This window comes from Papio anubis, chromosome 14 (genome assembly GCF_008728515.1).
Source record: "Papio anubis isolate 15944 chromosome 14, Panubis1.0, whole genome shotgun sequence".
Taxonomy (NCBI): domain Eukaryota; kingdom Metazoa; phylum Chordata; class Mammalia; order Primates; family Cercopithecidae; genus Papio; species Papio anubis.
This window is the reverse complement of record NC_044989.1, coordinates 102,936,686-102,960,092: the sequence shown is the minus strand read 5'-3', so window position 1 is coordinate 102,960,092 and position 23,407 is coordinate 102,936,686. Positions and strand designations below refer to the sequence as shown.

The 23,407-nt window shown below is 42.0% G+C and overlaps 1 protein-coding gene across 5 annotated transcripts in view; it reads right to left on the bottom strand.

Moving 5' to 3' along the window:
• The window catches only part of AFF3 (AF4/FMR2 family member 3), a 599,573-nt gene that overhangs the window by 324,938 nt on the left and 251,228 nt on the right, over positions 1-23,407 (bottom strand). For all 5 annotated transcript variants that reach the window (XM_009184764.4, XM_009184766.4, XM_017947790.3 and 2 more), the window contains one exon: positions 3,928-3,975. In XM_009184764.4, coding sequence (XP_009183028.2) covers positions 3,928-3,975 — 48 coding nt within the window. The remainder of the gene's footprint in view (positions 1-3,927; positions 3,976-23,407) is intronic.

Genomic DNA, 23,407 nt, shown 5'->3' with positions numbered 1-23,407 from the left:
ATTACAAAGGCACTCTATGTTATGCGTGTCTTCAACAAATGCCATGTAGAGCTGCCTTGCATAAAACCTGCACATCCTAGATTCCACCCCTGCACCCCCACCCATTAAGTTGTAAACCAATTTTATTTGCTGAACAAATGTTAATGCCATTCTACGTTAATGGATAATGCTATGAAAAGCACCTAAGTATTACAGCACTGGAACCTTTAAGGATGAAATAGAGTGTAACTTAGAAAACTGCTTGTTACAAACATATGTCAGCCACGAAGGCTTCTAGCCCTGATCGCCCATCCTCACAGAACTCTGTTTTAATTTCTCCCTCAGTTAAGAGAAATTTGCAATAACACACAGATTTATTAGGTCCCAGGATTAAAATTCTCTGAGTAAGGATAAAAAATAATTATATGTTAGAACACAATGTAATATTCAAATGACTTGAAAACAGTCACCTCAGCAAAAATAAGGAGGAGAGAGGAACAAGTTAAAGATGAGGTTGATAACATGGCTATAAAACCTCTGAATTTAAGTGCCTAAATGCATAATCTGGCACTTTCGAATCATAAACAGGTAGAAACGGGAAACCTCCCGTTCACGACGAATTGCCTGAGTGGTTTCGTTAAAGAGCCAGGGGAACGTCTTCATCTAGTAAGTCAGCACGATAGTTAAGAGAGGTTGCTGTGCAAGGCGTCCTCATTAGAATCCCAGCTCTGCCACTTGCTAGCTGTGTGACCTTGGGCAAGTTGTGTCTAACTCATCCTCACTTCAGTTTCCTCATCTGTAAAATGGGAATGTTACCAACGCTGACCTCATGAGGCAGCTGTGAGGGTTAAATCACAGCTTAGAACTGTGCCTCACACATAATGCACGCTCAGTCAACATCAGCTCTTCATCGCCTGGTGGTGGTTACTGTCTGAGGGACGTACTGCAATTGGAAAGGGAGCTGAAGGGAAGCTACAGCCTTTCCTCCCAAGAGGTCTCTAAATTCACTGACTGCATTTTCTCTTTTCTCTAGTGTGGCTTCTGCCCCCTCTACTCCACAAAAAGGGCACTCGCAAAGGTCACCAGCAACGTTTCTGGGCTCTCATCCATTGCGTGGTTTTAGATCCTCATCTTTCTCGTCCTCAGAAACTCTGAACACCACTGAGCTTGAATCTCATTCCTTGGATTCCACGACTTTTCACCATCATAATTTTCCCTCCACGTTTCTTGTCACTCTCTCTCACTTCCACTTGCCAGCCGCTATTCCTTCCCTTGGTCTCTAAAAGTCAGAATCTAGATTCTCACTGTTTCTGGGTCTCTAGTCTCTCTCCAGAAAAATTTACCTATTTCTATGGTGTTATTACCAATGGCATGCTAATTAATCCAAAATGTTGGTCTAACAGCTCAGACCTCTGCTCTGACCTCCTGACCTCCAACAGGTTGTTCTATGTTCTCCGTGGTTTACTCGAATGTCCCAAAGGCACGTCAAACTCACTATGTCTAAAAATGAATTTATGATTTCCACCCTTCCCACAAGCCAGGATCTCCCCTAATGTTTCCCATGGCCGTGAGCGCACCACCAAGCATCTCTGGTCTGGACTCCTGCAATAGCCTCCCACTCCTTCTTGCTTCTCCTTTTCCCCGTGGATCCTCTCTCCATAGCAGCCAGAGTGGTGCATTTAAACTGCTAATGTGATCACATCACTCTGCTCAAATGCTCAGCTGATCCCCATCTTACAGGATCTATGACCTAGCTCCTTATGCCTCTCCTGCTTAGCTTTATCTACCTACTCACCAACCACTCTGGCTTTCCCTCTCCTTGGGGCCACAGTCTTGGAGGAAGGCTGGTGTGTGACAGATACACAACAAATACTATGGGCGGTAATCAAGAAGGAGTCCTATGCTTGTGTTTGGAGGTTAAGAGGGGTAGATGATCTTGTAGAATGACTAATGTCAGTGATGCAGGCATAGACAGAAAGCCATTCCAGGAAACACTGGGAACACTAACCCGATCCCCTAGGAGCTCCCCAGATACCAACTACTACTACTACTGACACCTTAGGCTGACAAGTAGGGAGAGAGAGTAAAAAGCTCCAGGCTCAACTAGTGCCACCATCATCTCTCTTTCCTCCTCGTCCATCCCACTTCCCCTCCTGACTGCTGCTCATGGGCTAGGAAGAGTGGAATTTGGAGTTCAGCTGCCTCCTGATCCAGCCACCATCTCCACTGCCCTCTTGCACACACATGCAAACTTCAGCCTTGCATATGGACACAAATCAGTGATCCGGTGGGTCCATGTTCTCCCTTTGTTTCAGGGCTCATCTGAAGAGGGTGTGGCACAGGTGTAGCACTGGCGGTGGGAGGGTGGGGAGGGGAGGACTGGGGTGAGGGGACATAAGGCTCTCATCAGCTCTCTTTAGAAAACAGTAAGTGTAAAGCTGAATGAGCTATTGATTGTGACACTCAGTTTTATTCAAATTGAATTTTGCTTTACCTAAACTCTATTCTTTTGGTGTGTAAATTACTCAAGTCTTTATTCAAACTTCAAGCCTTGTATGGAAAACAGAATAGGAACATCAAAGGATGGATTTCTCCCATATCCTCAGAAGGGCCAAGACAGAATAAGAAGGTAGAATTTTTCTACTTAGGGAAACCAAAGAGGGGATTGGTGTGTTCTGGTATTACCTTTTTGCGGACATAAACACCATAACCAATCAAAGGAAAATGGCTTAAAAATGGAATATGTGAACTGCAAACATGAAAGTATGTTGAAAGAGAAAAACAGGAAAAGTTATATCAGCATCTTATGTTGATTGTTCTTTAACTGGAAACAAAGTCCCAGAATAGAGACAATATAGATATAAAATAGACTATTTTATTTAACATATACTTAAATACCAGAAATGAAGCTGCCTGTTTTGACAATTGCTTTCTCTATAAATCTCTGCCAGAAAAAAAAATCATTATGAATTCAACAAATCACACTTCAATTAGTTATTCTGGTCAACGTGCGACTTATTTATGAAATAATGCTTTCCAGAAAGAAAAACATTCTGCTTTTTAAAATCGTTGTGAATGTAAAATTTTAACCCAAGTAATTATATTACTGTAATTCACCAGCATTAAAAAAAAAAAGTGTGTAGGATATCCAAAAGAAAGGACCATATTAAATGAAAATAAAGTTTTTTCTTTTAACAGTGAAATTCCATACCATCTGGCCTAATTTGTCTTGGTGTTTTGCCCAGTGTAGTATCAGCTTTTTGAGAACTATAAATTATTAGGTAACTCCCCCGAAAAAATATGAGTGAAGGAAAATATGGGTTGATGACGACATCCTGATTATGTGTCTGAATATTTGGGAAAACACTGATGTGGCAGAACAGCTCAACCTAAGTCAAGCTAGGCACGAAACTGGTTCAGGGAGGGAACCCGCACTAGCCACAACGGTGATGAAAAGGACAGGCTCGCAGAGGGTGACAGGGCGAGTAACATGTGGAACAACAGAGAAGTAAGAGCTCCAGATCCTCAACATTACCTCTTTGTCAAGTGCTTCTGATTCCAATTAAGTTTACAGGAAAAATAACCAGACAACCCCTGCCTGACTCAAAAAAAGTACAGACTATTAAAGGATGCTTTTAAACAGCAGGGTGATAAATGGGGAATCCAAATGTGAGCACCAGCATCTTTTTCATCTAAATTCTCTCCTTCTGTCTTCCAGCGGATCACTTTAATAGGGTGTCACCTCAGCCTGTGCAGAGGTGCCCAGAGGGGGTACAGCTGCTAGATTGCTAACAGAAGTGTTGTTTCAAAAACTTATATGACCACTCTCAGAAAACGTACACGTCAAACAACAAACTGTGGGCTCCTTTATCATGGAGCCGCAGGTTTCCTTCCCATTTAGAGTCTATGTCCCACAGATTGGTAAGACTGTTTAAAGAATTATCTTACCCGGATTATTTCTTCAACACAGCTGTTGGTTTCTCCAGATCTACTCTCCTGAAAGCAAAGAAAAAAAAAATTAAGCCTGATGGAATAGATCGATGACCACACAGAAGACATGCAAGATTCCAAATGAGTGGCCCCCTGCGCCAAAAAAAATTCATCGAGTTACAGGTTGAGGGGATGCCTGAGCCGGGACTGGTAGACAGGCTCTTTCCCTAACAGCCAGCTCCCATTGTGGCTGCTGCTCCCCCATCTCCGGCTGGAGCACCACGCACACACCCGAGAGGCTCAACTGTGGCCCCTGAAACCACACCCCTTGCCCGGGATGGGCTCCTAGGGGCACTGAACGTGACCTGCAGGTATGAGCTCCATCCACCTTGGGCGCCACTAACGTGCGGAAACTGTGGCCTCCGCTACAACAGTGGATCCAATTTATCCACCAAATACACGCGGTGGGCCTACCAAGTACCACAATGGGTGCTGCTGCTTAAGTAAAAGTCTGGTAGTTCCACCGTCCTCAGAGCCTTGGTTTACCGGTTTGATGGGCAGAAAACTGAAAGACCAAAAAGAGAAACATCCTCTGGATGTTGGTCTGGCATGTGGGGCGTCACGTTCGAGTCACTCGTTCTGTCACTCACGCTGCCTTGTGCTGTGCAGATTAAAGAGGTTCTGAGGTGCAGTGGCTTCAGGTCACAGCCGACTCGGGGGAGCATTTTAAGTTCCAGAGATACTACGTGTTTCCTGCTGGCTACACAGCCAAGAGCGTAGGATGTGGGTTGGTGGGGACACAGACGCAGTGGATGCTGGTGAAAGTGCCTACCTGTGGTCTCAGGGAGATCACTTCTCTTGGTCCTACAATTCAAGGATGTCAACCTGAGAGGAGATGTCACTGTGACATCCTGGAATGAGGCTCTTCTCCGCAGTCTCTTCTCCAAGCCCACTCTCCCTTCCTCCTCACTGTTCCCTCTCTACCAGGAATGCTATCTGCACCTTTCCTGGTTTTGCTAGTTAATTTCCTGAATTCATTCCTAGTTAGTTCCTAGTTAAGTCATCCTTCAGACAGCAGCTGATCCACAGCTTCCTCAGAGCAGCCGCCCTGACCCTGGAGTGCTTGCCCACAGCAGCCTCCACTTCTTCAGAGCCCTTGCCACGACTGCAACTCAATAATGAAGTCTCCAGTAATATCTCCTCCCTCTGAAACATCAGCTCCCTGGATTCTGGGGCTCCCTGTCTTCCAGCACCATGCTTCACACAGCATGGGGCACACCCCACAACTATTGGCTGGTGGTAGGTGTATGAAGAAATGAATGAGTTTACTGCCTGCAGTTCTGAGGGGCATGAGGCTCATCAGAATCAGCACTAGGACTTTAAACAAATTACAAAGGCTCTACCAGGGACCGTGCCATCACACTCTCCGTGCCCTGTGTCTGCCAGCTCATTCCTTGTCCTGGGGAAGAACATTTCCTTTGAAATACTCTCCCCTTCACTCGAGTAAGGCGCCAGGGTGAAGGAAGATCCATGAGGCTTGAAAAGGCCCCACACGTGATCGAGACTTTCTCCTACCCAGAATTAAGGGATTTATCCAAGTCTTTCACCTAGGACCAGAAAGTTTACATGACTTGCCCAAGGCCACACAGAGTTACCACATGGTAATCTCTGTCTTAACTTTTTTTTTGAGACCGAGTTTCTCTCTTGTTGCCCAGGCTGGAGTGCAATGGCACGATCTTGACTCATTGCAACCTCATTGCAACCTCAGCCTCCTGGGTTCAAGCAATTCTTCTGTCTCAGCCTCCCAAGTAGCTGGGATTACAGGCTCCCACCACCATGCCCAGCTAATTTTTGTATTTTTAGTAGAGATGGGGTTTCACCATCTTGGCCAGGCTGGTCTCAAACTCCTGACTTCAGGTGATCCATTCGCCTCGGCCTCCCAAAGTGTTGGGATTACAGGCATGAGCCACCGTGCCTGGCCTGTTTTAACTTTTTGAGGAACTGTCAAATTGTTTTCCACAGTGGCTATAGCATTTTACATTCCCACCATCAATGTATGAGGGTTCTAACTTCTCCACCTTTTCACCAATACTTGCTATTTTATTCTACTTTATAATAGCTATCCTAGTAGATAAAAAATGGTATCTCATTGTGGCTTTGATCTGCATTTTCGTTTTTTTCTTTTGAGATGGAGTCTCGCTCTGTCACCCAGGCTGGAGTGCAGTGGCATGATCTTGCCTCCCAGCAACCCCTGCCTCCCAGGTTCAAGTGATTCTCTGGCCTCAGCCTCCCGAGTAGCTGGAACTACAGGCATGTGCCACGATGCCAGGCTAATTTTTGTATTTTTAGTAGAGATGGGGTTTCACCATGTTAGCCAGGCTGATCTTGAACTCCTGACCTCGTGATCTGCCCGCCTTGGCCTCCCAAAGTGCTGGGATGACAGGCATGAGCCACCGGATCTGCATTGTCTTAATGACTAATGATGCTGAGCATCTTGTGTTTACTGATCATTTGTTTATCTTCTTTGGAGAAATGTTTATTCAAGTACTTTAATCATGTTGTAATCGGGTTGTCTTTTCATTGTTTTGTTATAGGAGTTCTTTGTATATTCTGGATACCAGACCCTTAGCAGGTATATGGTTTACAAATATGTTCTTCCGTTGTGTGGGTTATTTTTCACGCTCTTGGCAGTGTTCATGGAGGCACAAAACTTTAATTTTGATGAAGTCTAATTTATCTGTTTTTTCTTCTGCTGTTCGAGCTTTTGAGTATCGTATCTAAGAAAACATTGCTAAATTCAAGCCATGAAAATTTCCCTGTATGTTTATTTTCTTTCAAGAGTTTTACAGACAGTTTTAGCTCTTTCGTATAGGTCTTTGATACAATCGTCTGGGAACTTCTAGGTGAAGTTTATTTTCTTGTCGATTATTTGGTGAATTTTCGTTAAAACAGGAATGTTATCTTCTTGCTTCATTCTAGTCTCATCATTAAAAGACCAACAACAAAATGTGCAAGGCACAGCCACCGTTACGAGTAGTGCATGAAGATAACATGCATATCTATCCTTATGAGCCAAGAAAAAGAGTGTTCAACGTCATGACACCAGTGCTTTTACTAACACTTCACACCCTTTCCTATACTCATCCTTCCTTCTGTGTTCCCAAAAGCTTCAGCTGGCCACACACTTACTACAAGCTTTCACTCCCATTCCCAATTCCTTACCCCGGGACTGCTCTGGAAACGTCACCATTCCGACACTCTGATAAAACTAGATCAGAGAGCTCTTTTGGAACCTGATCCTCTTCCAGGGAAGCCTGAGGTGACCATCACGAAGGTTATATAGGAAAGTCTCAGTCAGACCAGGGCTTGATGGTCATTGGAAGAAAGATTTCCTTTGGCGTTCAGGGTGGGAATGAGTGGTCTGAATTAGAAAATCTACTGTCAAACCTACAGAATCATTAATCATGTCTCTTATCCTACTTCTAAGTCCCAACCATTTCCTACTGTGTCACATGCTGGCAGGGCAAATGCTGAATTTTCAATGTGCTTTCTGTTTTCTACCCTAAAACAATTAATCAAAAAAATACTTGACCTCAGGTCCTCCTGGTGGAATCACCCAGATATAACAGCATACTAAAAACACTCTTCAGATTAAACTTTGGGTTTGAATCCTTAAAGCTAAGCTTCCCTGAATACCACACTTTAATTTCTTTTGATGTAGTGTATATAAATGACAGGTTGCTTTTATAACTATCTCTCTTACAATCCTATAAATTTCAACTATTCTACTCTAATAAGGAAATGCACTGAGAGAGAAATGCAGGATAGATGCCCTATTAGACACTTCTGTCATCACTGGAGACACAGATGTAGGCTCTTTACACTAAGTCATCTCTATGGTAGCTCCAACCACAAGCCTTGATGGTCTGGACAGACATCATTCCCTACTAGGAAGGCCCTTTGTAAAGCTAAGGAGGCAGCAGAAATGAGGCCAGGACCAGGGACTTCTAACGACAGTCTCAGGAAGTCCTGGCCTTAAATTACAGCATGGACAGTCTTTGGCAGAGGAGCCTCTTGAGTCTTTTCAGAACCCTGAGAAATGTTCTGGGGACTCAAGAAGAGTACCACATTGGTTTAAATCTCCAGGACCCCACTTAGATTGGAGTGAATCCATGGGCTACAGTATCATAGAAAATCTGAATGGGAAAGAACCTTGGAGCTCCTTTCAGGCCAAGTCAATGACTTTAACAGATGGAGACACGGTGGCTCAGAAAAGTGAAGGGCTCTGTCCAAAAATCATTGTGGCAGCAAGGCACAGTTGAGGCAGAATCCACTCACATTTCAACACCAGCTCGCTGAGTTCTCTACTTATCTCATGCTGTCTCCCTCAGCTTAATCCCTAGAGCTGGCTCATTTTGTGGTAACTTGCATGATCACGGCATGAAAATCAAAGAATGCAGATACTATTGGGGTAAATTTCCTCCTCCTTTCCACGTGGCAGATTACTCAATGCTTGACCATTGCCTCTCACTAGCTAATCTCCAACACCACACATGTAGACCAAAGGGGGAAGAGAGGAGAGGGGAAGTAGAGAGAAAAAGTCAAATCTACTACCCATTTGTGACATTAAAAAATAAGGGATAAGGGTTTGTGTCCTTAGAATGAGGAGGATAGAATTCCACCTCATCTTCTCCAAATATACAGAAAGGGTAGGTAGACCGATAGGGTTGGGGTTGGGGGATCTGGGGGACCTTTTACCTTCTTGAGGTCTTTCTCAAACCTGGTTTCAGCTGCAGTTGTGTGCTGACGTGATTATATTTACATTTTGAAAACTTTCCATGTTTATAAACAAGATTAAAATATGCATGTAATTTACGTCTCCAAATTCGTGTTTATATTTTTCAAATAAAGTTATTGCTTTCCTTGGAAAGGTACCCACTGAGAAGGAGGGCTGCACAATGCACATTTTAATTACTCTGTATTTTTTCAGGGTTTGTAGCTGTTGTTTCACGCTGAGTTGCTGAGCCGTTGCTCCGTATTTACCCTGACTTTGATGAACCCACCTCATTTTCCTATCATTACATTTTGAAATCTGTCATAACAGTCTCACCCCACTGCACCTCCAACTAAACTTCAATTAAAAGCTAGCAACCCCAACTGATTCTCCTCCTCTACAGCGCTGCCTATCATGTGATTTCCCTAAGTCCTACCACTTAGATGTACACGCCACACACTGCCAGGAAATGTACAGAACTACACTGTGGGTAAGTATAGCTCAGGGAATAGCCAGGAGCATCCCATCCCCGATGGCGGAAGTCCCTAATGACCATGCCAAGCACAGAATATGGGAAGAAGCAGGGCTTAAGAAAAAAGAGTGTGATCAAATCAATGGGAAATGGCCTTTCATCGCAGGGACGGGCTGCACGCATCCTCATTTCTGAAAATAGTTTAACTCTTTATCAGACACATTTCAGGCGGAATTTCCATTCTAAAATACTACTACTTTCAAGTCACAATGCCTTTGTTTATCTTCAAGCACTCAAAGACCATCAAGCGTTTAGAAATTGCATATCCCATGTACACTCTTAAACATTCCTGCAGAAATATTTTTAAATCAATCTATTCTTGATTTATCAAAAAACTGACATACAAAAAGTTAGGTATGCCATCAACACCACAAAAGCATTGGTGAGGATCTGAGCTCAAATGCAGGAACCATCGTAAGTCCATGGGAAGCCCATCCCTACAACTATGTCTCCTGCCTTGCCTTTAAGGATAGGGTCACCTGTGAACAGAGGCAGACAGCCAGTTCTCTCCCAAATTCAGCCTGTCTCACACCTAACCTGCACCATCCCCTACCATGGGATTCACTCTGCTCCCAATCCCCAAGCTAGAAGCCCAGCTGCCTCTGATCTCCCTCTGATCCTGCTGTCTACACCATCATCTACATACGTAGATGAGGAAAATGCAGAGGAAAAATACACAAACAGCCAGGGCTTTAACAGAGCATCAAAATAAGATATGCTAGGAAAAAGGAAGAGAAAATACAATTATTATAGTTAGAAGTATTTAATCCATCCCTATTTTTCCTAACGGACAAAGAATACAAAAGCTCAGCTTTAATACTCAATTTAAGGGTCTTTATCATAAACCTAGAAAAACTGAAAATACTCTACTGTTATTTTAAAATCAGGTTAATAATTATATTAGTTGAATATAAATGAAACAGTCAAATCTCAATAGCTCTTCTGTGTAGCAGTAATAAACAATTTAAAAATATTTTAAAATCCCATCCATAATTTAAGAAAAATAAATAAGGATAACCTCAACAAGAAATGTTTGAGATTTGTTTTTAAAACTTCAGAGTTAGCCAGGCGTGATGGTGTCTGTAGTCCCAGCTACTCTGGAGGCTGAGGCAGGAGAATCGCTTGAACCCAGGAGGTGGAGGTTACAGTGAGCCAAGAGTGCGTCACTGCACTCCAGCCTGGATGACAAAGTGAGACTCCATCTCAAAAACAATAATAAAAACAAAAAAACAAACAAAACGAAAATAAAAAACTTTCGAATTTTACTGAAAGATACAAAACAAGACCTGAAAGGGACTGAGCTAGACTTCTCAGCTACCTCCCAATTCCAGTATATGGTATAAAGTCAAATCAATATATGAACAGGAACAAACCACAAACTACATTAACTTTAAAAAAAGTATTGAGGCAGGTGGGGCGCGGTGGCTCACGTCGGTAATCCCAGCACTTTGGGAGGCCGAGACGGGCAGATCACAAGGTCAGGAGTTCAAGACCATCCTGACTAACCTGGTGAAACCCCATCTCTACTAAAAATACAAAAAAACTAGCCAGGCGAGGTGGCGGGCCTCTGTAGTCCCAGCTACTCGGGAGGCTGAGGCAGGAGAATGGCGTGAACCCAGGAGGCGGAGTTTGCGGTGAGCCGAGATCGCGCCACTGCACTCCAGCCTGGGTGACAGAGCCAGACTCCACCTCAAAAAAAAAAAAAAAAAAAAGTATTGAGGCAAAATTCAAGTAACATAAAATTTACCATTTTAAAGTAAACAATTCTGGGGCATTTAATACATTCACAATGTTGTAAACCATAATCACCTCTATTTGGTTCTGAACTATTTCCACTGTTTCAAAGTAAAACCCTGTGCCCAATGAGTACATTCCCCATTCCCCAACAATATAAGAACTTTTTCTTTCTTTTTTTTTTTTTTTTTTTTGAGACGGAGTCTTGCTCTGTCTCCCAGGATAGAGCACCGTGGTGCCATCTCGGCTCACTGCAACCTCTGCCTCGCGGGTTCAAGTGATTCTCCTGCCTCAGCCTCCTGAGCAGTTGGGATTACAGGCATGCATCACCACGCTCTAATTTTTGTATTTTTAGTAGAGATGGTGTTTCATCATGTTGGCCAGGCTTGGTCTCAAACTCTTGACCTCAGGTGATCTGCCCGCCTCGGCCTCCCAAAGTGCTGGGATTCCAGGCGTGAGCCACTGTACCTGGCCTACTTTTTACAATGGTTTTGCTGTATTAAAACATTTTACACTGCACTGAAAAGAAGAAAATGAGAAAATGTTCATGGGTGTCATCTGCTTGTATTGGTAGATTTTCCAGTGGATGTGCTGCCTCTCGTTTACGTATTTCTGACCAGTTCCTAGCAGAGAACTCAGTACAACAGAGCAGGCATTCGATTATATTTGTTGAATGAATAAATAAATTAGTAGCCAATACACTTAAAAAAAAAAAAAAAAAGACTATTTACAAAATGAAAGTCCTAAACTTTATAAGAATAACGCTGGTTATGGACATTACAAAGAAATGTCTTTGCTTTATCCAAAAACTACAACAGCAGCAAACCACCAATGTTCTAAATTCTTAGAACACCAACATTTATTTACTTCATTAAAATTAGGCTTATATCCATTAAGTACAGAAACCATTAGCAAGTCATTTGACTTCCCTAATTCCCACATTGGTACCTGTAAATTAGAGAGTAAGTATTAACCTTCTATTAGCAGACAATATTGTTAAAGAGCTAATAATTTTCTATCAGATATTTAGCAATAGGACGAGGTGTTTCAATTATGTTATTATATTTATGAACTGAAATTAGCGATCTGAATCAGAACTTGTAGTTAAAAGCGTATTTGGTTTTCAGAAAGTTAAGTGGTCTGTCAGTGTGCTGACGATGTTAAGAACCTATTGATGGCACAAAGAGATGAGAGATGAGAAGCAGAGACAGCGATTTCATATCCTGATCACTAACTGATATGGAGTGCTTATCCACAGGGTCATGTCTCAAAAAAGTGCCGCAGTACTGTCTACTGCAGTCATCTTCCACACTGCTCTGTCAACACTGGGAGAAGAAACCATGTTACAGGGCTTCCCACTTGCAACTTGACATTGATGAAATACTTTAAGATTTCTGTATTCTTTCACCTAAAACCCTGCAGTCATTAATTTTACCAAGAAGATCACACAGGTTCAGGCAGGAGTGACAATGCCGAAGTCATTTAACTCTCACATTACAGGCAAACTTCAGTGAGACTTTGTACATGTACCATTTCCTCTTGACCATTTTCCTGAATCTTTAATTTAATTAATTAATTTATTTATTTATTTATTTTGAGACGAAGTCTTGCTCTGTCGCCCAGGCTGGAGTGCAGTGGTGCCATCTCGGCTCACTGCAAGCTCCGCCCCCCAGGTTCATGCCATTCTCCTGCCTCAGCCTCCCGAGTAGCTGGGACTACAGGTGCCCGCCACCATGCCTGGCTAATTTTTTTGTATTTTTAGTAGAGACGGGGTTTCACCATGTTAGCCAAGATGGTCTCGATCTTCTGGCCTCGTGATCTGTGCACCTTGGCCTCCCAAAGTGCTGGGATTACAGGCGTGAGCCATCACACCCGGCCTGTTTATTTATTTTTGAGACAGAGTTTAGCTCTTGTTGCCCAGGCTGGAGTGCAATAGGGTGATCTCGGCTCACTGCAACCTCCGCCTCCCGGGTTCAAATGATTCGCCTGCCCCAGCCTCCTGAGTAGCTGGGATTATAGGCACATACCACCACGCCCGGTTAATTTTTGTATTTTTAGTAGAGATGAGGTTTCACCATGTTGACCAGGTTGGTCTCGAACTCCTGACCTCAGGTGATCCGCCCGCCTCGGCCTCCCAAAGTGCTGGGATTACAGGCGTGAGTCACTGCGCCTGGGCGAACATTTTCCTGATTCTTTATATAATTCCATTTATGGAATCTAATATTCTTTTTTTAAGGGATGGTAGGAAATGTACATGAAAACACATCTGATTATCACTTATTTTCAGTTTTCTAATCATGAAATTCTGAACACAAAAGCTTGCAAGACAAACAGAGTAATCTAACGTGGCTGAAGAAACTAACCATTTAAAGATCCTACTTAGCACCGCTCTAATTTGTGTCCCATAGTAAGATGGATAATCAATTCCCTTTTAGCCATGAATGGAAATGACCACTGCAAATGGCAAAAGTGCTGCTGCGTATTTGACGATATTCTATTTGGCACATTCTATTAATTTTATTTAAGCATTTTGCTAAAAGACGTAAAGAGCAGACTCACAAATCACCCTTTCTATGTCACGTTCTTTATGGATCTTTCTCTCCATTATCATCTGACCTTCCGAACGGGGTCTCAGCTCTTCCCAATCCTCAGAACAGAGCTCATTCTGCATACTCAACATTGGCCATTTCTATATATGCTCTCTGAAGTGATATGCCAGAAATAAATGCTGAATAAATAAATCCAGCTGAAATCAGCCAGAGCACAGGAGAGAAGGCTTATCTGAGAGGTGGGAGCAGGTAGCACTGGAAAACATGAGTGAGAAACTGGCACTTTTATTTTTATTGGCTATTGAGGAACGTTTCAATACTCCAAGTTTTATATTTTTAAATCGATCTACCTACAACACCCTAAAGATTTTCTTTTTTTAAAATTTATGAACATTTATAGCATTTTCATTCTTTTTAAAATTATTTTTATTTTTACTATTTTTTTTTTTTTTTTGAGACAGAGTTTCACTCATTGGCCAGGCTGGAATGCAATAGCATGATCTTGGCTCACTGCAACCTCCGCCTCCTGGGTTCAAGCAATGCTCCCACCTCAGCCTCCAGAGTAGTTGGGATTACAGGCACCTGTCACCATGCCCAGCTAATTTTTGTATTTTCGGGAGAAACGGGGTTTCACCATGTTGGCCAGGCTGGTCTCGAACTCCGGACCTTTGGCTCACGCCTATAATCCCAGTACTTTGGGAGGCTGAGGCGGTTGCGTTTTCATTCTTTATTCTACTGGTGTAGCTTTACTGTTAGTCTTGGAAAATAGTTGCAGGATATGAAGAGAGCTATTATAGTAGCAATCTGTTTTATCTTTTCCCTTCTACTCCCATAAAATGTTCAGATCCTTGAAAAACAAGGCGTGTATCCCAGTAAAAGGCAGAGTGAGTCCTTCTGCTTGTAGAACTTGGGGTATACGGGGCTGAACTCAGATGTTAATCCTCACATGTGTCCCCTCTCCTTTTTCAGAGCTGGCTTCAGAACGTCTCAGCAGTGACTGCTGACCATGGAATTTTCACGTAAAACATCACCAGCTAAAGTTAGCCCCAGGTGATCCTGCTCAGCAACTCAGAAGGGAAGGGAGCTTCAGAACTGCTTTCTATCACCATTCCAAAGCCTCTGGGTGGGACCCAAAGAGAAGACAATCTGTATCTTGACGCACACACTAGTATTAGAAAACTCCATGGTATTGTAATCCAAAGGGAGAAAAAAATGGTTGTACAAAAGGGTCAATAAGAAATAGACATCAGAGGCCAGGTGCGGTGGCTTATGCCTGTAATCCCAGCACTTTGGGAGGCTAACGTAGGAGGATCACCTGAGGTCAGGAGTTCAAGACCAGCAAACATGCTGAAATCCTGTCTCTACTAAAATTAGCTGGGCATGGTGGTGTGTGCCAGTAATCCAAGCTACCTGGGAGGCTGAGGTGGGAGAATCGCTTGAACCTGGGAGGCACAGGTTACTGTGAGCCAAGGTCATGCTGGTGCACTCCAGTCTGAGTGACAGAGCCAGACTCTGTCAAAAAAAAAAAAAAAGACATCACATGTAAAATATGCTCAGATTATTCCGGCATGATTCTATTTGGACAGAATGCAGGACATCCCCTCTTCAATGCCACCTAACACCGTGTGTGAGATCCTCCAAGTACAGGAAAGAGCTGGAAAGAAAACCACGTGCTTAGGTCACTTTTTGGCTTCACAACCTTTGGCTTCTCTCAAGAGAATATTAGAGTATAGAACTGATCATAAGGCAAATTTCTGCACCAACAACTTACCTTTCCAATAGAGAAAAGTTTGTGTTTACTGAATACAAAATAAATTAACTAAAAAGGCTTGTAATCCAACTAAAACACACCCAGGATGATGTTGGAACAATCTAACAAAAAAAAATGACGTAACAAAATGTTGTGATAAACACCCATAAGAGCAGTCAAAATTAAGTCAGTAAGTGTCAATGAAAAATTGTCATGGTTATTTTCTATCTAATGCCATGACTTAAAGGCTTACAGAAAAATAAAATAAAAATCATTCAGTTATCTCTCAAATCTCCTCTCCAACATAATCACGCTAAGGAATAATAATGTGCTTGATTATGGACGTGATTTCTAGCACTGGGAAAATAGATGGGTTTTAGAAACTACTTCCATTAGGCTAAAAAAAAGAGGACACTTGGAAACATAGCAATAGCAAAGGAGTAAATGATAGACTATTTAATGTAACATGCAACCAAATGGGGGACATGGAAAATCTTCAAGGTAGTCTAAAAAGTGTCTACTTTTAGTAGCCTACTGCTTAGGTAGATGGTGTAGTGTGAAATGGTACAAAATCAATGGATGACAGAGAAAAGCATGATTCCACTTCTGCCTCGCTTCTGCCTGCGCAGCATAAACCATCCTCAAAGTTACAAGCAGAACGAATTAAGAGAGGGCGCACCCCAGTTAGGTGGCAATAGTAAGAGAATGTTTTAAGCACTTTACATGGCAGCCCCAGAGAAAACAGCACCCATGGCATCGGAGGGACCGGCAGATACAGTCACAGAACAACTCTCTAAAAGAAACCACAGCCGGGAAAAGCAAATGTCCTAGCTCTTCCCTAAGATAGCATCCCCAAATTGCAGACTAATTTGTTGTTGGGTCCCCAAAATCACCAGAGGCTGTGTGGTGCAGTAGGCAGGAACATGGACCTTTGCAAACCCAATTCTGCCATTAGTTACGTGTGTCCCCGCAGTGGGGGCATCATCTGATTTCTCTAGACCATATGTTTTTCGTTTGTAGAACTGAGACAGTAACAGTACCTACCAAATGTGAGGGCTAAAAATGAGGCAACGCATATAAAGCATTTACAAGGTGTCTACTACACAACAGCTGATCAGTATAGAAATACAATTATTTTATTTTAGAATTACACAGAAAGTATTTTCGTATTTAGAAAAGAAAGCAATGATTACTAGGAGGCAACAAGAGGTCACAAGAACCAGATGATGATATCTCTACCATTTTCCTCTGGTTTTGAACATAATGTGTTTAGATTTCTGCAAGATTGATTTCCCAGTGGGTAGAAGGACATGATGGATTGGTTGCTCATATAGCTGGACGGACTGGTCGCTAATTGAACAGCCATGCCTAAGAAGTATTGTTCAACATACTTTACTGTGTGCTTACTGTGTTTCTGGCATGTCCTATATGCTAGGGATTCATAAGTGAGTAAGACAGACAAAAATTCCTATCCTCATGGAGTTTATATTGTAATGAAATATAAACAGTAAAATAATAAATAAATTATACTGTATAGTAGAATATGAAATGTTATGGGGAAAAATTAGACCAGGGTAAGGGTTTGGGAGTGTGGGATGGGGTTTTATGCTTGTAATCTGTCTGTTAAATAAACATGCTATCTGACAACCAAGACACAGTATAAGCCCCAGGCTGTTAGCCTCCTCCCCTCTTCCTACCTGTAAACCTATAGTATTTTTTCCCTTCCACTATGAGAACTTCATTACTCTGAGTCATAACTGCGTGTTTAATGTTTATCTGTCACTAAGCTGAAAGCTCCAGAGTCTAGGGACAACAGCAAGACCGAGGAAGGGTCTCAGCATTTGAGGAAAGGCGGAAGAAAGTGTCACGGGAAGGAGAATCAAAGGAACCACACTGGACGCCTCATGTTTGTAAAGGATATTGTTATTTATGGGACAGGGTTCAAACTCATTCTGGGTCATTCCAGACACAGGAGTTTGAACGAATGGGGGAAAGTCCAGGGATGATTCCAGCTTCCCAAAAGTTCTTTTTCACACTTAGAATAATCTACAAAGAAAGTATGATTGATTCCATGTTCAATCGGAAGTCAAATGGCTGAGTGGAAGTTACTTATTAACCTGCACTTCTAAAATGTAAGATTCTAACTTTAAGACTCTAGTTCTGGTCATTTCCAACACATTTTTTATTAATAAAATGTTGAATGGTAGATTTCTGTATCTTCTGGTTTAGTGTAGTAGTAAGTCTATGAGTTCTTTGTTAAGAAAATCCATACAGAGAATACAAAGACTATTCTAAAAGTACCAATCTAAAATTATGAAATAAGAGTAATTATAGTAGCCAACAAATTAAATGGATTAATTGGGTAGAGATTTGAGAGATTATAATTAATGATAAATCAATAAAGTATTCAACATGAAAATCTATTACAACCCTGTTTATGTTATTTAACTTCAAGCATTCAGTTCTGTATGCTTATAATTAGCAAGCTATAAAAGATGCCATCCATAAAAACATAATGAGAAGAACTGTTTATAATAATTAAGATTCATTGGCACAGAGAGAAGGGTTCATACAGCTACAGGTTGCAGCAAACAAAGGGTTAAGCTCATTATTGAGGAAAATACTACATTTAGGCAGCATTTATTAGACACTTAACCCTACCAGGCAGAGCCCTGCTTGGAAAATACATCATAAATAATGCTTCTTACAAGATAGGCGAGATTTTCCAATGTGAGGTAGCAAGTACCGGGAGTCCATGACATTCTGTAACTTTGCTAGGCTTGACTCATCCAACTGTGTTAGTAATAATTAAACTCTAGCTGATGGCTTTTATGTTCTCTTTCTGGTTTCTCAAGTCTTCCCTGCACTGATGTTTTATTAAAAATATATTGTGTATTGTGAAGGCCAGTAGAGAAAAAAGTTTACATTTTCCCTTTCCGCCTCTGGGCTGGAGTCTGCCTTCTATAGCACTTTGTCTCATACTCTGAGCACTGTTTGAGGCTTCTCATGGGCTTGCCAGTGGCAAAATCGACGCTCAGAGGTGGGAAACATAAACCCACAGTACAAAGACCCTCGCTTTTTAGATCCTTTTGTAATTCTGGCTTTAGAAAAATCAAAGTTTTCATTCAGCAGAGAAGAAGCTTCTTCCCCCTTTCATAGAAACTCTAATATCTACAAAGACCCACTCAGTGAAGCCTAAAATGCTTTCTAGACACATAATTGTAGCAATAAAAGTGTGTCTTCACCTCCCACTGTACCTCTGAGTTGATAGATACAATTTGTTACTCCATTGACAACCCGCCAACGCTTCACAATAATTAGAGCCAATGGTCCTTTTCTAGATATAGCATAATGTAACCTTCAATATTAACGGTTTTTTTCCCCCATCGGTGCAGGCCTAAGACAGAACAACTCTAAGACTAGTCCCAGCCTGAAGTCACAGAGATCTTTAATGCAGGCCACGGGCAGGACAGCAACGATCAAGGGTAAACTCTAACACATATGAATTGGTAACCCAGCCGTCAGCCACTGTGTGGCCTGGTCCATTAACCGCCCTCTGAGCCAGGCAGGCACCCCAGCAGTCCTCATTTAAAAAGGAAAAAATAAAGGCATCTTAATAGAGAGATCGGGGGGCTTATTTTTCACGATCACATGCCTTTAAAGGATAGTCCTGGAGTCAGCTCTGATCAATACAGCCTCTCCTGCTTCCTGCTTTCAATCTGTTAAGCAAGAAAATGCTTTTCTGTTGGCACTAATCCCACTGTGCCCCCAAAGAAGAGGAAAAAAAAACCTCCCGAGAGACTGTCTATTTAATATCCACACAGTCGGTTTTTAGAAAAACAAAACAAAACAAAAAGCCCAAGGAAATGAAGACGATCAGAACACTCCTGGAAAAACCCTCCTGAAAACTTGCCTGAGTAAAAGAAAAGTCAAAAGACTACAGAAAGAAACGATGTTCAGGGAGCTCATAATCTGCTTGTGGGAGAATTCTAGTTTCTAGAAAGTCACTGATTAATAAATTCATGTGCTCATTCATTCATTCACAGATGACCGCTGGGCACCAATGCTGTGCCACCAGGGATACCATGGTGAACAAAAGCCGTAGGGCCTACCTCTCAGGGAGCTGCACATTCTACAGGGGAGCAGGCAGAAAATAAACACCACAATTTTAGATAGTGACAAGTACTCGCAAACAAAGTAAATAGTGTGACGTAAAAAGGCTGGTCTGAGCATGACGATTCCTTTCAGCATGAAGCTTCCCTCAGATCCCAAGGTATAATGAGGACTTTTAGTCCTTTGGATGGAAGTTCTAAGATGAGAGACTATATTAATCATCATAGGTGTAAAAGCCAAAAATACAACAATGTAAATTTCAAATGAAGAAGGAATATGCAATCTCAATTTCTACCACATCCCCAAGACCCTTGGAAGAACCTATTTATAGCTTTATCGCAGCCATTCTGAAAAGGTAGAGAAAAAAACATCACAGGTTTTTGAAAAGAAATTTTGCAAATAACATGGCAGTATTGCAAAATGCAAATGGAAATGCTGCTGAGCCATCTGCTCAATATTACAGCAACATTGGGAAAAGGCTCTGAAAGAAATGATGTTTGAAATCATTAAAAAAATAACATGTCAAGTTTAAAATACTCAAGAATCTTAAAACCAGCATCAACACATTCAGCAACCATATGGCTCTACAGCAGGTTAAAAAAATAATCGCCCTGCTTGCAATTTCTACTTCAACCCAATGGTTTCTAAAACATGTTTCTTTTTCCCATTTGAGTACCTTTTCTTTCCATTGAATTTCTCGGTGTTTACAGTTACTTGAATTATACCTGGAGCATAATTTTTGTTTCACCCTTTCCGAAGTAGAAATAAGATAGTAAGGAAGATTAAAAGTAACATGTTCAAGAAGAAGGAATGTGCAGATGACTCTGTATAAATTGTTGAACACATCTTGTTTTAGGTTTATTGATTTCTCCATCCTGATCTCACAGTCTCAGTAATAACTGCTAATCTCATTGAGTATCGTAATTTTCCAGGCACTCTGCTAAGTGCTTTATAGTCATTATATCATTCAATCACCACAAATTTATAAAGTAGATGCTGTTATTATCTGCATTTTCTAGATGTGAAATTTCCTCAAGGTCATACAGGTAGCATGTGGCAGGGCCACAGTCCAAACAATTGTGTGAGCCACGTCTGTGCTCTTAACTGCTATTATATGCAACGATTCAGTGTTCAGATGTTTGTGTTGACGTCTCAAGGTTAAAAAATGAGCAATAGGCCGGGCGCGGTGGCTCAAGCCTGTAATCCCAGCACTTTGGGAGGCCGAGACGGGTGGATCACGAGGTCAGGAGATCGAGACCATCCTGGCTGACACGGTGAAACCCCGTCTCTACTAAAAAAAAAAAAAATACGAAAACTTAGCCGGGCGAGGTGGCAGGCGCCTGTAGTCCCAGCTACTCAGGAGGCTGAGGCAGGAGAATGGTGTAAACCCGGGAGGTGGAGCTTGCAGTGAGCTGAGATCCGGCCACTGCACTCCAGCCTGGGTGACAGAGCGAGACTCCGTCTCAAAAAAAAAAAAAAAAAAAAAAAAAAATGAGCAATATATATTTCAGGGTAGAATTAGCTCCCTTGTCTCATCAAAAAGAGAATCTTGGAGAAGTATTTTAAACTAAACTCTAAACCAGTGGTGTCCAATCTTTTGGCTTCCCTGGGCCACACTGGAAGAAGAATTGTCTTGGGCCACACATAAAATACATGAACGCTAACGAGCTGATGAGCTAAAAAAAAAAAAAAAAAAAAAAAAAATCACAGAAATATCTCATAAGGTTTTAAGAAAGCTCACAAATTTGTGCTGGGCTGCATTCAAAGCTGCCCTGGGTCGCATGCAGCCTGCAGGCCATGGGTTGGACAAGCCTGCTCTAAATAACAGAATTAGATGTCTAAAGAAAAATTACTGCAGAAACAGAAGACAGAGAGTCAAAGAGTTGGGAAAACCAGGAGCAAATGGAAGAAACTGAGTGAGTTAACACCATCAGCAGGGTTTTAGAAGATTAAGATCAGAAAAATTTACCCTGCTCCCCACAAGAGGTCAGAGACCCAACATGTCAGCCTGACTTTCAAAATGACCTTGACAAAACCATCAGTTCCCGGGTCTTCAGCAGATGATATGCCCTACTGCATAACAAAAAGGACCTACCTCCAGGTAAGTAACTATTGCAACTATAGCAGCAGGCTTTCCATTTGAGTAAACGTTCCAGCATTTATCTGAGGACAGGCCAATGGCACCTAACACAGTGTCTGACCAGCACTGCAGAGACATGTATTCAGCAAATTCAGTGAAGAGTTTGTGACACAGAAAAGTGACACACTTTTCAATATGTGACACAGAAAAGTGATCTGAAGTCCATGGGTTGCTTTATTGTTCAAAACTCATAAGCCAATACCAATGTTTGGTAAAAATTACAAAATTTGGCCAGGTGCAGTGGCTCATGCCTGTAAACCCAAGGCTTTGGGAGGCTGAGGTGGAAGGATGGCTTGAGGCCAAGACTGAGACCACCTGGGTAACATAGCAAGCTCCCATCTCTACAAAAACATACTAATTTTTTAAATTACAAAATTTATAGAGGCCCAGAGAATTACAAATTTATAATAAAAATACTTGGTGTTTCAATGAATTAAAAAAGTAGTTTCATTCAACTTACTAGCTTCACATAGTACCTTGTGGATGGAGTGGGAACGCAATACATGATTACTGATAGCAGTATTAATTCACATATAAAAATATTACATCGGGCTGGGCGTGGTGGCTCACGCCTGTAATCCCAGCACTTTGGGAGGCCAAGGCAGGTGGATCACCTGAGGTCAGGAGTTCAAGACCAGCCTGACCAACATGGAGAAACCCCATCCCTACTAAAAATACAAAATCAGCCAGGCATGGTGGCGCATGCCTGTAATCCCAGCTACTCGGGAGGCTGAGGCAGGAGAATCGCTTGAACCCGGGAGGCGCAGGTTGCGGTGAGCTGAGATCGCGCGATTGCACTCCAGCCTGGGCAAAAAGAGCGAAACTCCGTCTAAAAAAAAAAAAAAAAAAAAAAATACATCGAATGGTCAGTGTCTGGTGCATGCATTTTAAATGCTGAAGTTGTTTTTGTATCTGGATTGCAAGAAGACTTTTTAAAATTACAAAGCATATTTAAACGTGATGATTAGTTTAGAATGGACCTGAGGGAAGTCAGGCAGTAGGACTATCTGCCAAACACGTAAGTTCTCAAAATGTAGAGATATAAATGAAGTTATAAATGTAACACTATCAATAGCAAAAAAAAAAAAAAAAAGACAAGGAATACATGAGCGTTACTGATGCACATGGCCTCATGCAATGGTCTCAGTGCAGAACTTTATTTGGTCTTATGAAATACTTCCCCAAAACTTCCACTTGGCATTCCTCTGTCTGCTGCTTTTGCCTAACGATCTTATCTCCTGACTGATTAGCTATCTTGTCTGTCTTTAGCAACCCTTTAAATCTCATGCAGCCAAAAGTTATAAATAAAACAAAGCGAATAAACCACAACTTGGGTAAAACAAACCAGTGTGATAAGCAGTTGTGAAGTTACAGACTGATCACAGAAAAATCCATGTAAACAAATCCACTAAACACACAGTCATGAATTACAGCTCACAACCTCCCATCACTTCTGCCTTCTGTTCTCTAATTTGGGGTGCTTGGTAAATCTCTGGTCTAGAGTGGCACCTTATTTTTGCAATCCTTGGCTGTAGGTAGAGCTTGGCCTCTTCTCCACTCATCAGGAAGTCTTGAAAACAAAGACGCTAAGGTTTAGAGTGTCATAACTGGAAATATGAAAGGCATTTTGCAATATTACCAAAAACTTGAAATGAAGGTTAAGAAATAGATCTGCAGCCGAGTGCGGTGGCTCACGCCTGTAATCCCAGCACTTTGGGAGGCTGAGGCAGGCGGATCACGAGGCCAGGAGATCGAGACCATCCTGGCTAACACGGTGAAACCCCATCTCTACTAAAAATACAAAAAATTAGCTGGGTGTGGTGACGGGCACCTGTAGTCCCAGCTACTTGGGAGGCTGAGGCAGGAGAAAGGTGTGAACCCGGGAGGCGGAGCTTGCAGTGAGCTG